Consider the following 24,859-nt stretch of genomic DNA (forward strand, 5'->3'; position numbering starts at 1 on the left):
GCCCCTCGAGCCTGCTCCGCCATTCCATAAGATCATGGCTGATCCAATCTTGGCCTCAACACCACTTTCCCGCTCTCTCCCCACACCCCTCGACTCCCTTGTAGTTCAAATGTCCGTCAATCTCCGCCTTGAATATATTCAATGACTCTGCCTCCACAGCTCTCTGGGGTAGAGAATTCCAAAGATTCACGACCCTCTGAGAGAAGAAATTCCTCCTCATCTCCGTCTTAAATGGGCGACCCCTTATTCTGAAACTATGCCCCCCAGTTCTAGATTCCCCCACGAGGGGAAACATCCTCTCAGCATCCACACCGTCAATCCCCCTCAGAATCTTATATGTTTCAATAAAATCTACCTCTGACCAAACTTTTAGTTGCCTGGTCTCTCCTTTGGTGGCTTGGTCAAATTTTGTTCGAAAACACTGCAGCGCCTCGGGACATTTTACTGTGTTAAAAGCGCTATATAAATACAAGCTGTTGTATGGTTGTATTATTGTAATGCCATTTCTAAAACCATGTCAAAACTCTGAACACCCACCCCCATAAAGGGAAATGCTCACATTGAATCTGAAAGTCACATAAAGTATTAATCTATGCTTTACCCCTCTTGCTGCCTGGGTGCGACTAGAACGCAAGTGGTCCCCAGATTTACCCTCTTTAGAACAGAAGGGCAAAAACCACCAAGCTCATCAGGTCATTACGGCAGCTCATAACTCTGCTCACTAACTGCTTTTTTTGTGCAATCATCTCCAGCACCCCATCAAAACGACCATTCTTCATAGAGCTTGAAAGCGCGCCTCAGTGGGTTAACTACGCTACGGAGGCGATCGCAGCCGAGCCCGATCCGGCCCTCGTGTAAAATCCACACTCGGGCACTTTTCACCGGGGGGGGGGGGGGGGGGGGGGGCCCCAGTGAACAGCAATCGAAAATGGGGAACCTTCATTTTTTCCCCCCTCCTCCCTTGCCCAGGGGATGTTGAAGCCAACTGTACAGCTCTTCCTGTTGCCCAGCTAAAACAAAGCACGGCACAGACCAAAGGAACAAACAACTGCTTCAAACAATAGAACGCACTCGGACGTGTTGTGTAGAATCTCTTTTAATATTTTGACTTAAAGGCAGACAAATATAACCTTACATTTCCCATAACCTCAGTTTCTTTTTGCACCTTCAGTGCACTTTGAACCGTTCAAAAGAAAAAAAAAACACAAGCCAACCAGCCTAAAATGTTCGTAGCAACAGAAAGGAACAAAGTTATTTAGCATTCTCTCTCTCTTACCAGTAGTTCTGATCCTGACAATTATTTGTTTCTAGCAGTACCTTGTGGAATGGTCAGTGGAAAAAATGCATTTCTATATAGAGCTACTGTCAAAGGCCACTAGAAATGGTCCCAAGACCAGCAGCGCTGCTGTGAGTCGAGAGTTCAGCAGCAAAAGATTAGGTGATCTAAAACATTCCCTACATGCTGAGGGCTTACGTATTTTAATGAATGAGGCGAAGGGCACTGCTGCAATTACACAACAATCTGTTTAATGGGCGCTACCTCCACCGTAAGAGATTGAAGAATTATACAACGAGCCAGTTTTTGTATTAGTGTAACACAGTAACTATGCCAAATGAAGATTTGAATGCTAATCTCTCCCCACGATTTCTGTGTGTTGGGAAAATAAACATTAATTTTGTCTTAATTAAGCCTGCGTTACTCCAATAAAATTCAAACGGTCTTTTTAAACACAATGTATAGCGGAAGCGCTACAACAGTGTAAAAGCAATACAGCTCAGCCTGACACTAACCTGCACACTGAATCGACACAGCTGGGTTGCTGTAAAGAGACAGCATTATTTTAAACATTCAGTTTCTATAATTATTAAGATCAGTTCTTTCCCTCTGTCCTGCGCGCCTGCAAGCGTGTTGGGACAATGGCTGGAGACAAAATTGTTAAATACCGGGGAGAACAAAGATATTAGGATGTGAAGTGGGCGAAGGTTTCCATGAGGGTCTTCAGTAGTGGCTGGGTGATTCACTTTGCAAAGACAAACCAAAGGAGGCACTTTAAGCAGTACGGAGGATGATATGAATACCAGAATCTGTAAATACTGGGTTACTCATCTCTCCAATTTTCAGCGAGTATGTGGCTTCTTCAAATGGCCTCTGCATTTGGCCTGTAACCCAAAGCAAAGAGGAAAAAAGGCAAAGATAAATGGATATTGTAACCCAAGATTACAGAAAATATTTGATTTTTTTTTTTTTTTAAACTCCACAAAGTCAGCAAGCTCTAAGATCTGCAGAAATGTTCTTACCAGTGCTAATAAGTACCACTGCTTCTCTCAAAGGCAGACAATATAAATAGAGAAGCTGGGTAACGGTATATATTCACAAGCATACGTTGTATACACAGTGCTCCCCCACACGATTCATTTCCTGATGTCAGGCAGACCAATACATTGAGCAGAGGTCAGGCACTTCCAGATAGCGAGTGCGTGGGTGGAGGACAAGAAAGTTCAAGATGATCTTAGCCATCTCGTACCAGCCTGGTAACTGCGTGTCATCTTTGCCTCAGGATGTGGCTTATCATGGGTTGACGGGAAAAATGAAATCAGAAAATCCTGTTCTAAACTGATTTACTAAAAAGGGACTTAAGCATTGGGCGAGACTGGGGGAAAACACTCGTCTTCACCTCTAGGATCTGGGGTACGAATGCAACCCATATTGAAATTCTCCTCTCGAATGGTTGTAAAGGTGATTGGGCAATCTCAATTTAGTTCCTTAGGGAAGGAACCCAAAGTACAAAGAACTGTGATTTAATTCAGCATTAATTGGCAATCTCACCTAGGCCAGCAGTATGGGTGGCGCGAGAAATAGAAGCATCACACTACTGCGGCTGCAGCGGGCCTCTCCGCTCAGCTCAGGGTCCAGTCACGTTACAGGAGCACTGCACAGGTAGGTTTATCCTGCACATAATTCCATTTTACACCCAGCTTGGGACTAACTGGTGCAAGAGTTGGTGCGGAGAGTGATCCATTCCCCATTTGATGGGACACAAAATTCACCAAAACCATTTCTTGGGAGTCAACAAAATGGCGAGATCCTGTCCTAGCTGCCGAGTCCAGATGAGAGAAACCACATCAACTTTAGTCCCAGACATGCGTTACAGTGCAACAACGTTAGCCAATTGCAACACAGGGATAATGGAGGGCGGGGCAGCAAAAGTATTAAATTCAATACAAATACTTCAATCACGTAGGAACTATTTGCATTTAAAATTGTCTTCATTCGTGAGATCTTTTTAATCAAACACCTACTTTGTTGAGACGCGAAGCCATGACACAAAAATATTACTCCAGTTCCCCAGTGGGTAAACGCGGCACCTGGTGTGGGAAGGGCAACACAGATAGAAAACGTCGGAGGTCCGAGCTGACTTCCGCCAGTACCAGAGCAGAGGTGCTACAACTGGCCGAGGGAGGGGTCAAAATATCCCAGGCTCATCACTTTCCATTAATTCCAGCTGGAACGTAAAATGATTGTTGGCCCTTGGGTGAAAATAGGATCAGGCAAAGCACAATGAGCTAGCACGCCGACACACTCACAATCTATGCTCAAACATGAATAATAGCCGTGTGGTGCTGGAGGAGCGCCAGCACTCATGGGGGTGGGGGGGAGGGAGGAGGAGGAGGAGAAAACTGGCAGAGAAATTTTAAGTTGTCACCCTGCATATCACCAGCAGAGGAGCAATGTAACCTTTCTACCATCCCGGTCAAGACCACCCCCTCCTCCCCTAATTTAAAGTCATCCGAACCCCACAATTCTCATTTCAGGACCGTTCAGAATATTGAGTTCCTGAATACATCTCCGAAAAAATGCTTTGTTGATACGAGATTTAAATTTACACTATCGTATCGTCATAGAATGAATCAAAGCAGTGCAATAAGCCTGGATCTATACTGGCATGTCTGCAGTGTGAACTAGCAAGTTATTTTTTGCCATGTGGACGCTTCACGCTGTTGCTAACGACCTTGTGCGAGGCATTATAAACAGGAGCAGCTTTAAAACCAGTCCAGCTGGTACTAAAACCAGTCCTATTTCGTGGTGGAATATTGAGAAAACTTTCCTTCACCCAACCAGTGCCTGTACCAAATGGCAACAGTAGACTCCTATAGGCGGTCATTTTCAAAACAACATTTTTGATCTCTTCCCCTCCGATTTAGCAATCTGTACAGCAAAAGGAGATTAAAAACCAATAATCGCCTCCAAAGTGGATGGCGACCAAAATAAAAAGCCAGATAACTGAAAATCAAAGGCAATGGTTTATCAAAATCATTTACAACAGCAGCAAGTACTCGGCCCAATGCAAGAATGGGAAAAAATGTCTGCTCCCAGCGAGGTCCGACTTCCCTCAACGTAACGCTGCAAAGGAGCTTAGGTGCCATCTGCTGGCAGGACTGGTTTTAGAAAAAATCATACACTGTGTCATACAATATACATTGATTAAAATCAGTCCACAAAGGGAACATCAGGAATACCGAGCTTTTTTTAAAAAAAAAAGTGACCACTTTAAACTAGCTAGCTGGTCACAAGCCATATCTAGAACTGTTAATACAAAACGGTTATATATTTGGTGCTTTTTTCCTTACGACCAAGGTGAGGGACGTCAATCCCGGGGACTAGAACGCTTTCTCTACTCCAAACCTGGGCCAGGTTCTACACCAGGTCTGGAAGCAGAGGTTAGAAACAGAATAAAGGTTTCCCCGACTCTGCCCCAACAATGTGCTTTGATCTTAACCGCCTAGGAGTCCCGTGTCCCCAACTGTTCCCCCCCCGAAGGTGTGCAGACACGCATCGATCGGGAGGTCCCGCGCAGGCCGCTCACCAGCTGTTGCCTCTGGAAAAGATACTGCGGCAGCAAATTTAAAGGGACGGCGCATGAAAAAACATTAGAGCGCGCACTGGTCTCCAACTGTGCCAGTGAACGTTTACCACACAGTTCCAATATTTGCAGATGGACACTGCCTATTTCGGATTCCTTAAGCGGTGAGCGGTTGTGTGTTGTGGTCCCTTGTTCACCAGGAACTGAATCGAGACTGTGCAGAAATTACTCTGCATTGCTTGTAGGTGGGACCGCTCCAAAGTACCATGTTATGGAGCAGACTTCCTACCTTTTAATTTATTTTTTAAAGGACGACCCAGTGCGGCTGCACACAGCAAACTGTGCCGTAAAGTGGAAAGGCAAGGAGCTGCAGCAGTTCCCCAGACAAGAAACAAGGGACAGAGAGAAACTGTGCCAGCCGTGTGCAACTTCCAGCATTCAGCTATCCAGCAGCAGTACCTGGGTTCTGGAAGCTGACCATTGGTTTCCACCCCAGCAACAAAATTATGCTCGACATGACAGGACCTAAAAGTAGTAAGATAATTGAGCGGGTGAAACAGTAAAACCTCCGTTTAAAAAAAAAAGAGCTTCTTTGCGTAATTGAGTCCTTTGAAAATTATATATATTTTTTAAACAAACAGATCTTTTGGAGCTATATAGAAGTATTATAAAAAGGACATTTTGTAGGGTCATTTGCACATTAAGGGATCTTCAAGCAGGTCAAGTGCACAATAGGGTCTGTATTATAACATTGCTGCACCGCATTAATGTACAACAATACTGCTAAGGAGTTGCGCTCTTTCCAGTTGTTCCCATAGGTGGCCTATCACTCACAACCAGGTAGTCTGGGGAGGGACTCTGAGCGCTGTGGGAGAGCACAGTGTGCGTGAAGGGGGGGTGGGGGAAGAGAGAGGAGGAAGTAAGTACAGGGCTGCGCTTAGAGCAGTTGAAAAACATAACTGGCTGCAGCCAAAACAAAACAACTTAACCACCCTATGGGTAAGGATGATTATTCATTTATCTGCTGTTCTGGGGCCATGCTGCGCGCAAAGTGGCCTCACATGTTTGCCTGCAACTGCACTTCAAAGATAAAATAATCCATTGGATGCGAAGCGTCCTGGGACATGTGAAAGGTACTACATAATGCAAGCTGGTTCATTTGTTCTTTACTTGAACGATGCAGGAGTTTCCATTTGCACGCTCCAGTGTAAGAGTCAGAACCTTGAGAGGGAAGAAAATCGAACAGAACATAAGAAACAAGGAACAGGAGTAGGCCATGCAACCCCTCGAGCCTGCTCCACCATTCAACATCGAGGCTGATCTTCGACCTCAACTCCACCATCCCCCGCCCGATCCCCGTATCCCTTGATTCACTTAAAAGTCCAAAAATCTAATAGGAACCTAAGAAATAGGAGCAGGAATAGGCAGGGGAAAAAAAAAAGTAATCCAACACATGTAGATTGAATAAGCTATTTATTCTTAAACAGTGCCACCTTGATCAAGACCAGAGAAGCCAGCCACACCAAAATTCTTTACAACGACTTTCTTACTTGGAAGAAAAGGCAGCAGATAGTTTGCTGTGAGTTCAGTGATACATGATGCAATCACATTACTGGTACTGGAAGCTGCAAAGGGTTTTGACCAATCAGCATAGGAGGCTGATGTTGCTAACCACGTGCAATCAAATTTGGAAAAGCCCCACTTGTATCACTGTTGACGTTACTGAATTGGAATCTGGTCTTATTGGATTATCACGCTCGTCGCACTGGCAGAATACAGAGCTCTTAACCCACTGATGTCTGGTCACTATTACACTAAAAAAAAAATCACACAGGCCAGTAAAATGAATGATAAATTGATCAGATCTTACCTTTGCCAAAATAGCCCAGGTCTCCCCCTTCTCTTGCTGAGCTGCAATCACTGTATTTGGATGCTAAGTTTTCAAATGATGCATCTCCAGATTTGATCATTTGGATATACTCTGAACAAAGATACAAGGTTAACAGAATAGGCTCACAAATGGTTCAACTTTTTTTGTGTGTATTCAGGCAAGACAATAGGCTTCTGAACCAGAATGAAGACACATTTAAAAAAAATTTTTTTTTTTTAATTCTCCACTTTTGACAAGCCAGCAGTCAATTAAATGTCACCTCTGGAGTAATTAAAGCGAGACAGAGAAATTAGTAAAAGTGAATTTTAACCAGAATACAACTTTTATTCCAAAGCATCACCGTCTCCACATGGCTGCATAATAAAAAAAACAATTGGTTGAATGACAGGAATATTAAAGCATATGGGAAGCAAGAAAGGGAGTGGGAGCGGACCAGGACGCTCATATGGACCAGCACAGACTTGATGGGTCAGACAGCCGGATTTCTGTCCTGAAACATTCAAGGTTTCTATCATTTCACCCTCAAAGAATTATGTCTAATAGTCAAACTAAATGTTAGCAGTGTAAATCGGTTAGTTCCATGTGGAGCACAGTTCACTTATACCCAAATCTAGACTGCACCAAATAAAAGTGCCAATTGAAAAGCAGTTCTGCCAGTTGTATTTAATCTGCTGTCTGCTGCATTGCAATCAATAGCCTTCTGTAGAGGTTTTGCCTCAAAATGTGCAACATAAAAGTAATATGAGAACTGAAAAGGTCAAAGCAGATGCTGAAATCTGACTGCAGAACCATGCGTTTCGTTATGATTAGTATTTCATTTTGAATCCCTAAATCTACTCTCAGGCTCTGGTATTGCTGTTTTTTTTTAAATTGAGATCCATGGTGCAGGACATCAAGAGTAGATTGAAAGGTAGTGTTTAGGTTACCCTATAAGCAGTACTAACACTAGTGAAGAGGTACGCGAAAACTTCAATGGGGAGACGTTTTTCATTGATTATTGACACTCACACATCCGTCCGCACGTTGCCACGCCCCCCAACACCTACCACACAATATAATAAAATCCTTCAAGTAGAAAGCATAAAGTCTGTACTCTGCAGCTCTTCCAGATAATATGATTGAGATCAACGACTTGGCATGTGTGGAATCGTACTACTTTATATCGCGTTTGTCCACTCACACACAGAAATATTTTTGTCACCTATGATCCAAGCACTAAATATTCAACTTTTATGAGCACATTAAAAGAAAAATCAATACAGGTAGACTACCCTTTATCCGAACTTCCGAAAACCGAAACCCTCTAAAAACCGAAGGTTTTTTCGTTCAGCGTAAGTCGTGCGCACGACATGACCAGAGTGGCGCACGACTTACGCTGAGCAGGGCAGAGGGTCACTGAGTTCCCTCCTGGGTAGGGGATTGCAGGCTGAGCCGGGCAGTGTGAAGGAGGTATACCGGGAGAGTGAACCCAACAATACAGTGGCCCGTCCGATAGCTGCAGCGGCCTGTCCGATATTCTTTTATCCCACCCCGACCCCCCCACCCTTTCGGATAAGGGATAGTGTATCCTTTTTCCGCACTTCCGAAAACCGAAATCCTCTGAAAACCGAAAGTGTTTTCGTTCAGCGTAAGTCGTGCGCACGACCCCGACCCCCGCTGACCCCCACCCCCGCCGACCCCCACCCCCGACCACCCCCACCCCCCGCCCCCCCCGCCGACCCTGACCCCCCGCCGACCCCAACCCCCCGGCCGACCCCGACCCCCCGCCGACAAATTTCCCAGTCTTATAAAATACCTTCCGAAATCCGAAATTTTCCGAAAACCGAAACACAGCTGGTCCCGAGGTTTTCGGATAAAGGATAGTCTACCTGTAGTTTACTCTCAAAATAAGCCATCGCCCAAGTGTCCTGAGCTATAATAACAGAAATGCTGGTAATATACTGGTCAATCAGCAATCGGAAAGAGAAAAGGCAAGTAATGATATTGCAGGCATGTACTAGAGGCAGTCCTTAGGTCTGATAAAAGAGACACACCAGAAATGTCATACCCTGTTAGCAATATTGAGACTAACCCGTGTATTTCCACCTTCCCTCCTTGTGCATGGCCCAGGTAAACCGGTGGGGAAGAAAATATACTCAAGAGCTCATACCCTGAACAAAAAGCCAGGACGAAACTGCTCGACGGGGATACACCTCTGCTCATCAGAGTGTGAACAAATCTGGTGCGTTTCAGGACAAAACTGCACATTTAATAGAACCTTTAATGTTGAATCAGTTCCGGAACAAAAAGTCTCCCCCGAAACATACAAAATCATATCAAATCTGGAGGAAAGCAAACTGCACCCCAATCAGCGGGACAATATGAATCACAGCAGATTTGAGCATTATACCAAAGTGGTGGGACATATAGTTGCACCTAATAGCAAGCTCCTCATCTCACTTGTACCACCATGGCGGGGGGGGGGGGGGGGGGGGGGGGGGTGGCTGAGCAAGCACCAAGTACTTCTCCAACAGGGGAGGGAAGAATATCAGAGGATTAATCACCCCATAGAGCTCGCACTCACCTCTCTGTGGCTGGCTACAGAGTAGCAGTGGCACATGCTTAGGGGCAGGCTCTCTCGGCCAGCTAGGGTTAGGGCATGGGGAGAGCTAAAGCGGAGAATACATTTTATTTAAATTAAGAAATGCACACCCCCTTAGTGCTGATATTACTACAAGAATCTTGTTTCCAATGTGCCGCACCATATAGGACTTCCCCTAACTAAATTAAAATCTGCTAAATTCCAAAATTGGTTTAATACCTCGAGCAACGGTCTCGTTTATAAAACATGATAAAAATAGTCCTGCTGAACCAAAGTGGAGGACCTACCTTTCTCGCTGGGCTCCTGTAGCAGTTTTGCATCACACTTCTTTAAAGCACTGCATTCTTCTGCATATCAAATGAACCACTTGGAAACAGAGGGTGTGATGTTCATTTTTTGAACTCACTTTTTCATGGTGTATTGCAAAGGAAGGTCTAAAGTTAATTTTCACTCACACTAAAGGCTTTTCTCAGTGGTTTAGATTGCAAAATAAAAAAAACCCTGACTGCAAACACTCATAGAACAAGACATGGCATTAAATAGGTTGATTCAGACATCAAAAGATGGCAAACACAAATCTATCTATAAGAAAAAAAAAAGTTATGTTCTCCTCTTCCCCACACCCCAAGACATCTTAACGAAGGATCAGCTGACAGTACGAGTGTGTGGAGGCTGTGCGCTTTTGGTGAGGTGTGCTTTGCCATCAGCTTACCGTTTAATGTTTCTAGTGCCTCCTCTTTGCTGCGCGTGATCTCCTCCTGTCTCCAGGAGGACGGACGGCGTGACTGGTTGTGCTTCACCAACAGGTGTGAACAGCGGACTTTGTCAGGCTCAACAGAATTGTAACTTCCGCCTGCTTTTGGCCGCTCCCATTGACTCCGATTAGTTGTATGATTGAAGAAGTAAATACGACCTACAAAAGAGACATTAACTGAAGTCAGAGTCATTAACGTACACGAACCCATCAGGACAGACACCTTGCAGAATCTCTCTCAACTCGTGCTAAGGTACAGTTCCATGTGCACCGGCAATCAGTGCATTTCAACCTCAGGATGTCCCAAAGCGCTCTACAGCCAATGAAGTACTTTTGAAGCAAAAATACACGAAGAAAATACTGCAGATGCTGGAAATCTGAAATAAAAACAGAAAATGCTGGAGATACTCAGCAGGTCAGGCAGCATCTGTGAAGAGAGAAACAGAGTTAACGTTTCAGGTCGATGACCTTTCATCAGAACTCAGTACTTTTGAAGTGTAGTCACTGGTGGAATGCAAGAAATGCAGCAGACAATTTGTGCACAGTAAGCTCCCACAAACAGCAATGACATTATGACCAGATAATTTTTTTTTTTTTTATAAAAAGAGATGTTGGCTAAGGGATAAATATTGGCCAGGACACCAGGGAGAACGCCCTTGCTGCTCTTCAAATAGTGCCATGGGATCAACATCCACCTGAGAGGGCAGACGGGGCCTCGGTTTAAAGTCTCATCCAAAAGACGGCGCCTCCGACAGTGCAGCACTCACTCAGTACTGCACTGGAGTGTCAGTGCGGATGTTGTGCTCAAGTCTCTGGAGTGGGACTTGAACCCACAACCTTAGTCTGATAGAAGAGTGTGTTACCACTGAACCAAGGCTGGCATACAAGAACAGGGAACCCCAACAGTGCATATTGGCAAAATGTTGTCTGGCCGAGCAGGCTCGAGGGGCCGAATGGCCTACTCCTGCTCCTATCTTCTATGTTTCTATGAACAGTATGGGGCACCTCAGCCGAGCTTAATTCCATCATTTGCCACAGGTATGGATGTACCTTAAGCAGGGTTAACTGGATAGTGAGCAGCCCAGGGCACAGAGACCATTTTTGTGGCATTCATCCTTCATCTCACCCATTACCTCACAAATGGACAATTAAAATATATTAAAAAACATACTTGAAACCAGACACTATATACTTTATTAAAAAAAACCTGCAGAAACAATGGAAATTTTAGGGATCAAAAGCACTTCATCAAAAATTGATGCATAGCCCAAGGTGTTGCAGCATTAGGTCATAGTGCTGGACTGCGAGATTGCCTCCGTGATTCATAGGATGTCCATGTTAGCATAAAATATCAGCCAAATATAATGGTTTGTTGTTGTTGACAACAATAGTGGTTCAAATTTTATATAGCTATGGTTTGCCACTGAATTTTGTTGCCTCTTTAAGCTGTTTTTGCCTTTGGTGTGCCCCTCGCGTGTAAACAGTGCAGCCAACTGTAAACTTAATCCTGGCAATCAACACGTGTGCAGACAGACGACCCCTATTTGACCAGTGTTCAAGCCCAAAGTGCTGCCATCTTGACATTAGCAAGAAGCGATTTAATTGTGATGGATCTCAGGACTCGTTAGTTTCAATTCATAAGAAATTCTGTACTAGATTCCTCTTATTCACAGTATCTAATAATTCAATTCCCCCCCCCACCCCACAGTAAAGTGCTTTGTGATGTTATCTATATTTATCAATTCCAATTATTGGATAATTCCATTTTCAGTGCAAAAAACAATTCTGAATCATCAGTAGACTGCAACGTTTTTTTTTTACCGGAACTTGTAGTAAGGCCCAAGCACTAAGATTTTTTAGAAGTATAGATCAAGACAGCTCTAATCTGAAATCTCCTTTGCCTTTCTATGCATTAGCCTGCAAGTGAAGCAAATACACGACTCGGTCTAAGATCTGAACCTAATTAAGTCAGGTATTGTTCGGCTAGGCTTTGCTTGTTGAAGTTGTTTACATGCCGAGACCTTTTTGTTTCTGGGCCATCACGGCAAGAAGCAATTCGAAGTGAGACAATTGGTTTTAACTGTGAAAGCTATCTTTTTGTCTCCCATTGTGTTAGATTGAACATCGAAAGAGAGCATATATATATTGGGTTGGTGCGCTTATGTTCTTCAGTTGCCTATTTTGCTGTACCACTCACTCTACAGGGACCCAATGAGATTCATTGCTCACAAAGCTTTCCATCGTGGACTCTTGTTCAAATGTCACTGAATGGAACTGCTGAGACTACTGTTTCGGAACAGATGGTGCAAAGTTAAACACTGTGTTGCGTTTCTCTGCGGATTTATTCTCGCTACTGCATCGTTTCTAAATCTTGCAATAAATTTGAATTAGGCAAGCGTGAACTGACGTAATAAAGACTCACTACGCACTTGCTTGTACATAAAGCAAGGCTTTAATCGACTTGTAACAAAACATGGAGGTCTAGTTAGTAGTCACTAGCTTCCTGTTTCCAGATTGTCTCTGGCCAAGGTGGGCCCACGCCCGAGTATTTATACTCCTCGGACGGCGCCCTCAGCTGGCTGTTCAGTAGTACTTCCTGAGTTACTTCTTGTAGAAGTTGCGATTTATGACATGAACAATACGACCTACCATGGTGATATTTTTCCACAGATTTGGAATGATCACGAGCATATCATCGCATTGCTTACCGTTTCCAGTGCATACTCTAACACTATAATGGCGAATTTCTCACCCTGTGTTACAGGAAGCCCATGGATGAGTCGGTCTGGACTGGATCTTAACCCATTGCACTACCCTGTCCTTCCAATTACTCAATTTCTTGCATGAAGTAAAAATGCGTTGAAGGGACAGAAATCTCATCCCACTTATCGCCTCAATGATTTTTTGCAGTTTTTAAGCTAGATTTACACCATTCCTGTCCTTTAATGAATGTGTGATGGCACTAGGTTTCCATTTGCTCAAAATGCACCAGACAACAAACTGGTACTAATGGGCACATCTGGCTAGGAGAGACAAGGTAAGAAAAGGTAAACAAAGTTGGGAAAACACAAGGGAGTGCAAGTTCACACAACAGAGGTCTAGATACTAACGAGCACAATGAAATAATTTCACCACACTCATTACCAGTACAATCTGTTGGCATAACCCAAGACAGTCTTAGAGGACAGATTATCAATACGTCTAATTTTCTTTGCCCAAGGTCATGCGCAAAACACACCATCAAACATGCACAGATTTCAAAGTCAGTCGTCACACAGTCCTCAGACAGGCTTGCAACAAAAAGCCCATTAATAAAGATCTTATAGCATCGATACAAAATATATACTTTGCATTACATCATGTCAAACAATTACATTTTTTGATATACTCGGCATTGTAAAGCTACTGGATCGCAGTTCTAGCTTCCAGGAAGCAATTTATGCGGCATTAAATAGGATATTCACACTATGAAGCTGGTTATATAACCTAACATGCTTGTCCTCAGAGGACTGTTCTAATGATTGTGGAGGATTCAAGTTATATTTAGAATATTTTCATGCATAACCCAGATTTACAGCCAATGCAACACTGTTATTGGTTATCCATGAAATTTAGCAGATCAGTGTGTGCACGTAGGACAAAGAAAGGGAGGGAGCACTTTCAACGTAAAGGATTCCCCCCATTAGTTTAGTTATTCACGCAATGCAATTTAAAATTATACTTCTGGGCAGAGCAAAAATCTGTTGCCAATAATCCTTTGGAAAGTTAACATTTCAATGTACTGCCCTAGCCCTGACTCAACAGCCGCGGTTTTGCCGGCACTCAGAGGGCGGGTCGGGAGTTAAAGTCCAAATGATTGACGGCGGGTTGCGAACCCGCTGCCGTCCCGCCTCCACGCAACTTTGCAAAGTGTCGGGTCCGCGAGTCCCGATCAGACCCGACACCAGACGGCGGGAGAGGCACTTAAGAGCTCGTTAAACTGCCTAGATGATCCCTTTTTTACTGGCTCTTCCCATTTTACAACATTTTCAGCGTGTTGCCCGTCGTGCGACAAACACGCCGGCTGATTGTGGCGGGTTCAGCAACTCGCTGAGTTGTTGACAGCAGCTCCAACAGCATAAAAGCAGACATGCAACATGGCTGACTTTCAGATCCCAGAACTTTGTGCTTTGAGGTTTTGGAACACATTTTGCAGGTCTTTTGAGCGTGAGTATTTAAACTGAGATCCATATGCACTGTGACCTTCTTGGAATACCCTCTGGCCACATTGACTGAGCGCTTATAACATCACTTCCTCAACCGAGATATATACCAGCGGGATGGGAACCATTTATACCCTCTCATCCTGGTCCTCCGAATCGAAGGAAGAGCAGCCTCTGAGGGAGCAGCGTCACCAGAAATCAGAGCACCCAGCTCCAGCGCAGATACGCACACCTCGGTGAGTCCTTCGCGACATATAGTGCTGTCATCTGGTGTATCACAGCTCACAAGTGAGCACCGGCAGATGGTGGAGACAGCGACAGCAGTGGAGAGCCCTTGTCAGAGGTCGCAGGATGCTCCTAGCTCTGCTCAGCTGCATGTAGATGCTGAGCCTCTGGGGCCATCCAGAGCGCGGGGCTGGAACTACAGGAACAAGTGCAGGAGTCTCTGACAGGGTCTGCATCCACAGTAACTGCGAGCGTGCAGAGAATGGAGGAGTCCATCTCAAACATGAGCAATGCCGTGATGCACGTAATGGCGAATGTAGGTGCCACAATGGAAAGGATGGCAACCTCCACGGAGGACATAAATCGCCAGACTCAAATGAGCATGGTGACTCTTCTAAATGGATGATCTGTTATAGATAGATGGGCATCTATTGAGGTACCACAGGTACATGGACTTCCCTATTATGAGGACCATCAGTACAGAGACGGGTCCTCATGGCCCCACTGATGTGCAGCAAGGTGCTCTCCAGCCACTTGCCAGCAGTGAAGTGCGAGTGACCCATGAGCTGGATGTTGGTGGGATCCTCTCCAAACGCTCACACTACCATGCCACTGCAGAGCCCTCGGTCAGAGCCCCAGATTCCTCACCCAACTGAAATGGCCGTCTCAGCCCCTGCACAGCCGCAGGAGGAGCAGACTGTTGCCGAGCCCTCCCAGGCTCCCAAACCCAGAGGACGCCCGCCAAAGGCGTCTAAGCAGGCACAGCATAGAAGTGAGAAAGGTGCCTCTACATCTGCTGAAGCCACGGGGAAGCACGCATAAAAGAAAGTTAACACACAGAATGATCTTCCTCCTGGACAGTGGGGAGGAGGGCTCTCACGGGTCCTGTAGGGGAGTAAAGGCATGAATTAGACATGTGATATTTAGGTAGCAAACACATCCTATTGTGCAGATGATCAGAAGTCAATCTGTATGAACATCAGATGTCATATCAGTCACTCATGAAATCGATGAGGGGGTTGCAAATCTATTCTGTCACTAGCTTGCTCTACTGCACCCGTCTCTCTGTCCCCCACTTCCAGCTCCTCTGCACCTCCGACGATGTCGAGAGCAGCCTCCTCAGCGTTTGTTAAAGTCGCCAGGGATGGTGGGCCTCCTCCGGTCCTCCCTCTCTTTGTGGGCTCTCTTTTCCTGCAATGAGGGACACAAGTGGAGTTTCAGCGAGATCGATGGAGTGAGTGTAAAGAATCCATAACAGAAGCTAAGAGGGAGACAAAGATAGAGTGAGGTGCCAAAACCAAGGTGCCTCCCTGTGCGTTGTTAGTTGTTGTCATTGCATAACAGTGAGAGCGAGTGTGAGGGGTGCATAGTAGGATGGTGGAGTGATTCTGTTGAAACGGATTTTTTTGGTCCTCAATCTGGTTCAGTACAAACACTGAGTCGAATACTGGTTTAGTTCAACAGTTGTTTTATTCTGTTGTCCCGGGAGACTTACTCTGATACAGCACCGTTCTGACTCCAGCAGAGTCTCGACAGGTTCCACCAGAGCAAGCAATCTTTCATACAGTGGGTCACATTATTATACTTTACTTTTGAAAAGACATTAACACATCGTACATTCTACACCAATCCCGAGCGAGGCACGTACACAGTTTAAAGTGATGTCCTGGCCTGGCAGTTTGAAATAAAGAAGTCACAGTTCACTGAATGGTTTATAATATAGAAAATATGCAGGTAATGGTTTCACGATCACCTAATCATTATGGTAATGCATGGTAATGTGTTTTCGGATCGCCTATTGTCAGTATACCCTTTGCACTCCACCCTACATTGTTCCACCAGCAAGGTGTGACATCGTGGGTGCCAGCCATATTAGCATTTTACTTCTTGCTGCCTTCAGTTTCTTGAATTAACATGATCATCTCTCACAATATGCAAGTGACTCAGCGATGTCGACATTGCACCACCATTTTAGGCTAACAGGGTCCTCCATTTTAGGTTGGCAGGGTCCTTGGCCATGCGGAGCGAGTTGTTACCTTATTTTTGCATTCTATATTCTCAATTCTGTACATAGAGAGAGTGATAGGTAAGGGTGCAAGGGATGTAAGGGTAAGTTGGGATGTGGAGGAGTAGGTTGACAATGCAGAGTGCTGGTGATGAGAAGGGATGGGAAGCAGATTGAAGGCAAGTGTGATGTTATACTCACTTTTGCTGAGCGTAGCAGATTATTGAACAGTTTTCGGCACTGCACCCAGGTGCGTGAGCACAACAACCTGGCGATCACCTCCTCAGCAATTTGCAGCCAGGCTGCCTTTGTCTGCTGAGGAGGCTTCCTCCGTCCATCGGGAGGAAACAGAACCTCCCTGCGGCCTCTTATCCCCTCCACAAGAGCATGGAAGGAGTCATCGTCAAATCGAGGAGCAGCCTTAGGTTTCAGGTCATGTTCCAAAGACCTGTCTTCAGGAGCAGCAGAAAGGAAATGAATTCCAAAGGCTACATGGGCCCCTTAAAAGCTCCTGAATCGAAGACGGCAGCAGAGGCGAGCAGCAGACCCGCACCGGGTAGCGCGCACGGTGGGCCCAGTTAAGTGAAAAAGAGTTATTTCGGAGCGGCTGAAACCAGCAGCGGGACCGGAACCCGCCGACCAGCCAACCCGACTCCTATGGCAAAATGGCGGCCAACGTTTCTGTGTACTGCCCTAGCGCCCTGACCTTGACAATTGGAGACACAGCCAAACTGCTCTCCAAGATGAAAGATGCCGGTGTGGCCAATGAAGCTACTGACTGACAGATGACCTGCTGGCAGCTCTCCAGTGACTGTCAGATATGAAATAAAAGGCTGTAAGAGAGGGATTCAAATTCAGAATTTTCCAACCAGGTAGCCGAGTTTCAAAATGTCTGGGTGAATAACTGAATTCACAATGCAGTCATGCAAGAGGCTTTAGCAAGGCCGTCCCCCCATTTATAGTTGATTATCGAGGGTGTTGGTCACAAAATCTTTTAATGATTTGAATTGCAAGGCCATCAATGCGCTGATGCGTTAATTCCTGTTCTTGCTCAGATTACAATTCTCTGACCCAGTTCTCACTGAAATGTATAAGGAACACCCTCTACCAACTCACCAAGCCTCAGATTCGGAGACACGATTCTTAAGTTATTTTCTTAATATAAAGCTAGTTTTAATATCAGTCTGCTAGAGCCAAGAAGCACAGCCAATAAAGCGCAAAGTTAACATGAATTCACAACTACATTACTTACCTCAGAAATAAATGTTACACAATGCAGGGGTATAGCCCCCTCTGGATGTTGTTGGGAGGAGGGCACTTCCTAACATCTCCCAGTTACAATTTACACAGGCCAAGTTTGTCTTTTTACCATCTCCAGCGCAAGGAGAACAGTTATTTCAAGAACTGTAAAATACCATTTAACAAACTCACCAATAACTCCCACATTCTTTTAATCTAAGATGGAGGTCACAAGGCAGCCTCATTAACCAACAGTGAAATATGGAGGTTTGGCAGTGTGATAGTGAGCCATGATAAATGTATTTAGTAAGGCAGTTTTATTAGTTATTAATTCTTAATTTCATGGATTGCAGGAGCATGGACACCTATCCTCATTTGGATCCTACACAGCAATGATAGATAAATAAGAGCAACAAGGAATGCATCCATCTCTCCCAGTGGCAGAGTTGGTAAAGTATGTAACAGCCGTACAGGTCAGTGAGATCCAGGTCTGATTCCTGGTCCGTGGAGTGAACTGATCTCAGGAGAGGCGCTAAATTCAGCTTCAAGGGTCCCAGGTTAGCGAGGCGGGGAAATCAGTTACTCTCACTCCGAATCGCTATGCAGCGACCCATGCTGGAATATGCACGTGTGCGAACATCAGATAAGAGCACGATTGGCTTAAGCGGTGGTGCCTCGCAGATAAACACCTCATACTACTCTGCAAATCACACTGTTGCAGGTAAGACTGCAGCAAAGATGCGTGGAACCGGTGCATCTATTCCCTTTAGGGGTGGATTAACAGGCCGCAAATGTCATTTACTTCAGCTTACAGCAAACCTGCATATAGAACAGCAACTCTTTTTGAGGGTGGGGCGAGGGAAAGCGAGTTGGAAAAGGAGATTTGGCCACAGTCAACAACATGGTGCTGCTGCAGCTTTAACAGAGTCACGTGAAATCACAAGTAAAGGTGCACAGAACCTTCCCACCCATCTCCTCCCTTCAGTGTCAGACAAAGCCAGTATTCCCAAGGGAGGGAGTGATTTTAATTTGCTCTGTGGGAGGGGAGGGGGGAATCAACTTGGTGACAACGACCTGCATCACCTCCACCACACACTGGGTGATGCACAGATCTTCATCTTACATGCAAGGCTTTGACCAGTATACATCTGACACTGTACATGACAATTTGTGAGTGGGTGTGTTGGAGGCAAGGAAGAGCATCTCCGGCATTAAAACGATTTGACTCTTTCCCTGTTGTCATAGCAACCTTGTAAGGCTTAATAAATATAAATAGAAAGCTAGGTTGGAAATCTGGGTGGAAAAAAAACAGAAAATGCAACAAAAACAACACCACAGGGCTGTCACCAGTAACAGAATTGGAGCAAAGGCGGAGATATTTAATTCAGATTAAAAAAATTTGAAGGGTTTTGATAAAGAAAGATTATTTCTGCTGGTGAGGAGAAAGGTTAGGAGAAATTTCTTTAGGCACAGGCATGCTGGAGCATCCACTTGAAGCTCAGGAGGATACCTGGTCTGTAGAGTGAACTGATCTCAGCCAATGTGACAGTAAGGGTTCTACATCCGGCCTCAAGGGCCCCAGGTTAGAGAGGGATGGAAATCAGTTATTCTCTCCTTATGGATATACTTGCCTTAAAGGGAGTGCAACGAAGGTTCACTAGACTTATTCCTGGGATGAGGGGATTGTCCTATGAGAGACTGAGTAGACGAGGCCTATATTCCCTAGAATTTAGAAGAATGGGACATGATCTCATTGAAACGTATAAAATTCTTAAGGGGCTTGACAGGGTAGATGCCGAGAGGCTATTTCCCCCTGGCTGGGGAGTCTAGAACCAGGGGTCACAGTCTCAGGATAAGGGGTCGGCCATTTAGGACTGAGATGAGTAGAAGTTTCTTCATTCGGAGGGCTGTGAATCTTCGGAATTCTCTACCCCAGAGGGCTGTGGAGGCTCAGTCGATGAGTATATTCAAGACTGATATGGAAGCGGAGTCATTGAATTGAATATATTCAAGGCTGAGACAGACAGATTTTTGAGCAACAGGGGAGTCGAGGGTTGTGGGGAACAGGCAGGAAGGTGGAGTTGAGGTCGAAGATCAGCCATGATCGTACTGAACGGCGGAGCAGGCTCGAGGGGCCGAATGGCCGACTCCTGCTCCTATTTCTTATGTGGGTCAGTGACAAATTTTGTTTGGAAACGCTCCTGTGAAGTGCCAGGAGACCTTTTACTACGTTAAAGGCATTAGATCAATGCAAGTTGTTTGGTTGTGGAATTAATTATGGAGTGCTCTAGCAAAGGGCTAGCACAGACACGATGGGCTGCATGGCCGCATCCTGTGCTCTAAACTGCCCTTTTCTCTTTCAAATGACAACTAGCCTCAGGAATTGTCTCTGGTAATAAAACCCATAAACCCACACACTATTATGGGCTGGGGGGGGGAGAATGGAAGAGAGGTGGTGGGGTGCCTCAAAGATTTATGGCACAGAAGGAGGCCATTCGGGTCATCGTGTCCGTGCCGGCCGACAAAGAGCGATCCAGCCTAATCCCACTTTCCAGCTCTTGGTCCGTAGCCCTGTAGGTTACGGCACTTCAAGTGCATATCCAAGTACTTTTTAAATGTGATGAGGGTTTCTGCCTCTACCACCCTTTCAGGCAGTGAGTTCCAGACCCCCACCGCCCTCTGGGTGAAAAAAGTTCTCCTCAACTCCCCTCTAATCCTTCTACCAATTACTTTAAATCTATGCCCCCTGGTTATTGGCCTCTCAGCTAAGGGAAATCGGTCCTTCCTATCCACTTTATCCAGGCCCCTCATAATTTTATACACCTCAATTAAATCTCCCCTCAGCCTCCTCAGTTCCAAAGAAAACAACCCCAGCCTATCCAATCTTTCCTCATCGCTAAACTTCTCCAGTCATGGCAACAGCCTTGTAAGTGCAGTGTCAGCTATGGCTCAGTGGGCAGCACTCTCGCCTGAGTCAGAAGGTTGTGGGTTTGAGTCCCATTCCAGAGGCTTGAGCACAAAATCTAGGCTGACATTCCAGTGCAGTACTGAGGGAGTGCTGCACTGTCGGAGGTGCTGCCTTTCGGATGAGATGTTAAACTAAGGCCCCGTCAGCTATCTCTGGTGGACGTAAAAGACCACATGGCACTATTTCAAGAAAGACTTGCATTTCTATAGAGCCTTTCACGACCACTGAATGTCCCAAAGTGCTTTACAGCCAATGAAATACTTTTGAAGATTAGTTGTAATGTAGGAAATGCCAATTTGTGCACAGCAAGCTCCCACAAACAGCAATGTGATAATGACCAGATAATCAGTTTCAGTGATGTTGGTTGATGGATAAATATTGGCCCCAGGACACCGGGGAGAACTCCCCCTGCTCTTCTTCGAAATAGTGCCATGGGATCTTTAACTCCCACCTGAGGGGACAGACGGGGGGTCTCGGTTTAACGTCTCATCCGAAAGACGGCACCTCCGACAGTGCAGCACTCCCTCAGTACCAGGGGGAGTTATTCCCGGTAGTCTGAGCCAATATTTACCACTAAAAAACAGATTATCTGGTCATTATCGCATTGCTGTTTGTGGGAGCTTGCTGTGCTCACATTGGTTGCTGCGTTTCCTACATTACAACAGTGACTACACTTTTGTCTGTAAACGCTTTGGGACATCCCGAGAGTGGTGAAAGGCACAACAGAAATGCAAGTTCTTTCTTTCTATCCAATTTTTCCTCATAACTAAAATTCTCCAACGTCCCAGTAAATCTCCTATGGAGCCTCTCTCCAGTGCGATCACATCCTTTCCTGCAACGTGGAGCCTGAGTTTTTTTTTAATTCGTTAATGGGATGTGGGAGTCGCTGGCAACGCTAGCATTTATTGGCCATCCCTAATTGCCCTGGAGAAGGTGGTGGTGAGCCAAGCGAGTGTCTCGCTGGGCCATTTTCAGAGAGGCAGTTAAGAGTCAACCACATTGCTGTGGGTCTGGAGTCACATACCGGCCAGACCGGGTAAGGGCAGCAGATTTCCGTCCCTAAAGGGCATTAGTGAACCAGATGGGTTTGTACAATAATCCGGTAGTTTCATGGTCACCATTACGGATTCTAGCTTTCCAGATTTATTTATTGAATTTAAATTCCCCAGCTGCCATGAACTCGTGCCTCCAGATGATTACTATTCCAGTAACATAACCGCTATGCTACCGTACCCAACCAGCTGGGCCATGGATGCCATGGTCTGGGTGCCTTTTTACTGTTCTTTAAATTGTTCGGTTCGATTTTAACAGCCTCAAAAAAATGAATCTCTATTACCGCCTCAGTTTCGGACACCCGGTGGCGTATTGTGGTCTCTGATAGAACATGCATTGTCGATAGCCCAGTCTCCGAGGGATACAATAACCAAAATTGTGTGGCGACGATCTTACTTTAGCGGCTCGGTGTAACCGAGTGGCCATTTCGGAGGGCGGTCGAGTCAACCACATTGCCGGTGAGTCTGGAATCACAACAACTTGTATTTATATGGCGCCTTTTAACAGGACTAGACGCAGGAAGGATGTTCCCGATGGCGGGGGAGTCCAGAACCAGGGGTAACAGTCTAAGGATAAGGGGTAAGCCATTCAGAACAGAGATGAGGAGGAATTTCTTCATCCAGAGTGGTGAACCTGTGGAATTCTCTACCACAGAAGGCAGTTGAGGCCAATTCATTAAATATATTCAAGGAGGAGTTGGATATATTTCTTAAGGCTAAAGGAATCAAGGGATATGGGGAGAAGGCAGGGACCGGGTACTGAATTTGGATGATCAGCCGTGATCACATTGAATGGCGGAGCGGGCTCGAGGGGCCGAATGGCCTACTCCTATCTTCTATGTTTCTATGTTAACGTAATAAACAACTGCAGCAAGACATCCTTGTTCCTGTACTCGAACCCTCTCGCTACGAAGGCCAACATACCATTTGCCTTCTTAACCGCCTGCTGCACCTGCATGCTTACCTTCAGCGACTAGTGCACAAGGACACCCAGGTCTCATTGCACTTGCACCTTGGGATAAAACATCGCTTCACAGGAGTGTTACAAGGCGGAGCGAGGCGAGAGCGGACCCTATTGTGATGGCGCCGATGAAGATGGCTGCCGGCCTTGCGGGCTCCATGCGTACCAGCAGCTAAGTGTCCTTTGCTGCTTGGTGCGCTCGGCTCGTTAAGAAAAAGCATTTCACTGACTGGATTTCACTTGTTGTATTTGGTTATGTGACAAATAAAATTGAAATTGAAATTGGAAAAAAAAGCCACACAAGGTGCAATTTAGGGCAGGTGACCAAAAGCTTGGTCATAACAAAAAAACAGGTTATAGTCCAACAGCTTTATTTGAAATCACAAGCTTTCGGAGCGCTGCTCCTTCGTCAGGTGAAGTGAAGAGATGCATATAGGCACAGCATATGCAGTCAGAGAACACTGCCAGATGATTACAGAAATCATCTGGCAGTGTTCTCTTGACTATATATGCTGTGCCTATATGCATCTCTCCACTTCACCTGATGAAGGAGCAGCGCTCCAAAAGCTTGTGATTTCAAATAAAGCTGTTGCACTATAACCTGGTGTTGTGCGACTTCTCACATTTGTCCACCCCAGTCCAACACCAGCATCTCCACATCATAACAAAAAAACAGATGATCTGGGGTCATTATCACATGGCTGCTTTTGTGGGAGCTTGCTGTGCGCAAATTTGGCGTTTTCCTACATTACAAGTGACTCCACAAATTATTTCAATGACTGTGAAGCGTTTTTGGGATGTCCTGAGGCGCTATAAAAATGCAAGTCTTGTCTTTTTTTTTCCCATACAGACGGGTTTTGAAATGGTTTCAGGGGCACCATTACTCGCAATTTTAATGTTTGTAATTCCAGATTTATTCAGCTAAATTGAATGGCGGGGATCATCAGTCCCATCTCCATGGATTGATTACCACCCGGGGTCCGAGGCCCTGCTTCACAGGCAAGGCCTCATCATTATTATTATGATTATTTTTTTTTCGTGGTAAAATTCAAATCAGAATTTATTTCTTATTTTATTGTATTTTTTTTTTTTTGAGTGATCATTATTCATTACCTGACTTTCGGCTCATGCGCTTCTCCCAGCCGGACGGTAAAGGCTCTTCCTCGGCCATGGCGCCGTCGACTGAAGCGCTCGGCCGCCGCCAGCCAGCGGACAACCTCCATCCCGCCCTCCCTCAGCATGCCGGCAGCCCCGCCTTTCTCCAGGCCCCATTGGTCAAGCCGCACGTCGGTCAAGGAAATCCGAACGTCGATTGGATGATCTGGACGTCGGTCATTTTCTAAGTCCCGCCCCCCCGCCGCAATGATTGGACAAGTCGCTCATTCGTAGATCCCGCCTCTCACTCTTTGCTCAGTGATTGGACGAGGTGAACGTCAGTCAGGTGCAGGTCCTCGGTTCCCGTCCCGTGATTGGACAAAACTCACGTCAGTTATTTTTCAGGTCCCGCCCCTCCACACTGATTGGACGAGACTGACGTCAGTCACTTGCAAGTGCCGCCTCTCCTCCCCCCCCCCCCCCCACAAAGCGCAATCTAACTTCGCGCCCGCAAATTGCCTGGCGACAAACCCCGCCTTCCAGGGAGAAATGCCGCAAAGCTATTGGTCAGCAGACACGTCAGTCACAATTCCGGTGCACCGATTGGTGCAGAGTGAAGCCGGTTTGTCACCGGGCAGCCAGAATTGATGCCTATTTTTATTGTTATTCAGGTTTGCTGATTCGTATATCATAAATTAAACCAGTTATATCAGTTTAAACAAAAAATACTGTGGATGCTCGAAATGAGAAAATTCAAAAAAGTGTTAATGCAACCCTTGCATTTTTTTTCTATCTTATTTTCACTTCTCTTCCATTCTGGTGATTCGTAATCGCACTTTCCTATCATCCTGATGCATGATTCTTTTGGGGAAACTTATATCATAATTATCTCAGCAATCGGAAGCGTTGCAATCGGTGTTTTAAAATATATATATTTTTTGGTTTAAAGAAACTGTTGCTCTGAATGGAGCTGTGAGCAAGTGGGCGGGCCGTGACTCGGTGCGTGGCGGTGATTGGTCGGCAG

The 24,859-nt window shown here is 45.6% G+C and overlaps 1 protein-coding gene across 1 annotated transcript; it reads right to left on the reverse strand.

Moving 5' to 3' along the window:
• Positions 1–1,078: 1,078 nt before the first annotated feature.
• Positions 1,079–23,982, reverse strand: pin1 (peptidylprolyl cis/trans isomerase, NIMA-interacting 1). Its single transcript, XM_085971766.1, has 4 exons — positions 23,854–23,982; positions 10,047–10,247; positions 6,733–6,843; positions 1,079–2,160 (listed from the first exon to the last, which is right to left on the reverse strand). Exons 1-4 carry the CDS (start codon positions 23,909–23,911, stop codon positions 2,051–2,053), a joined length of 480 nt encoding a protein of 159 aa, XP_085827892.1. The 5' UTR covers positions 23,912–23,982; the 3' UTR covers positions 1,079–2,050.
• Positions 23,983–24,859: the final 877 nt, after the last annotated feature.

The sequence above is a fragment of the Somniosus microcephalus genome, chromosome 31, assembly GCF_052327205.1.
Source record: "Somniosus microcephalus isolate GS21.2 chromosome 31, FLI_Smic_1.0, whole genome shotgun sequence".
Taxonomy (NCBI): Eukaryota; Metazoa; Chordata; class Chondrichthyes; order Squaliformes; family Somniosidae; genus Somniosus; species Somniosus microcephalus.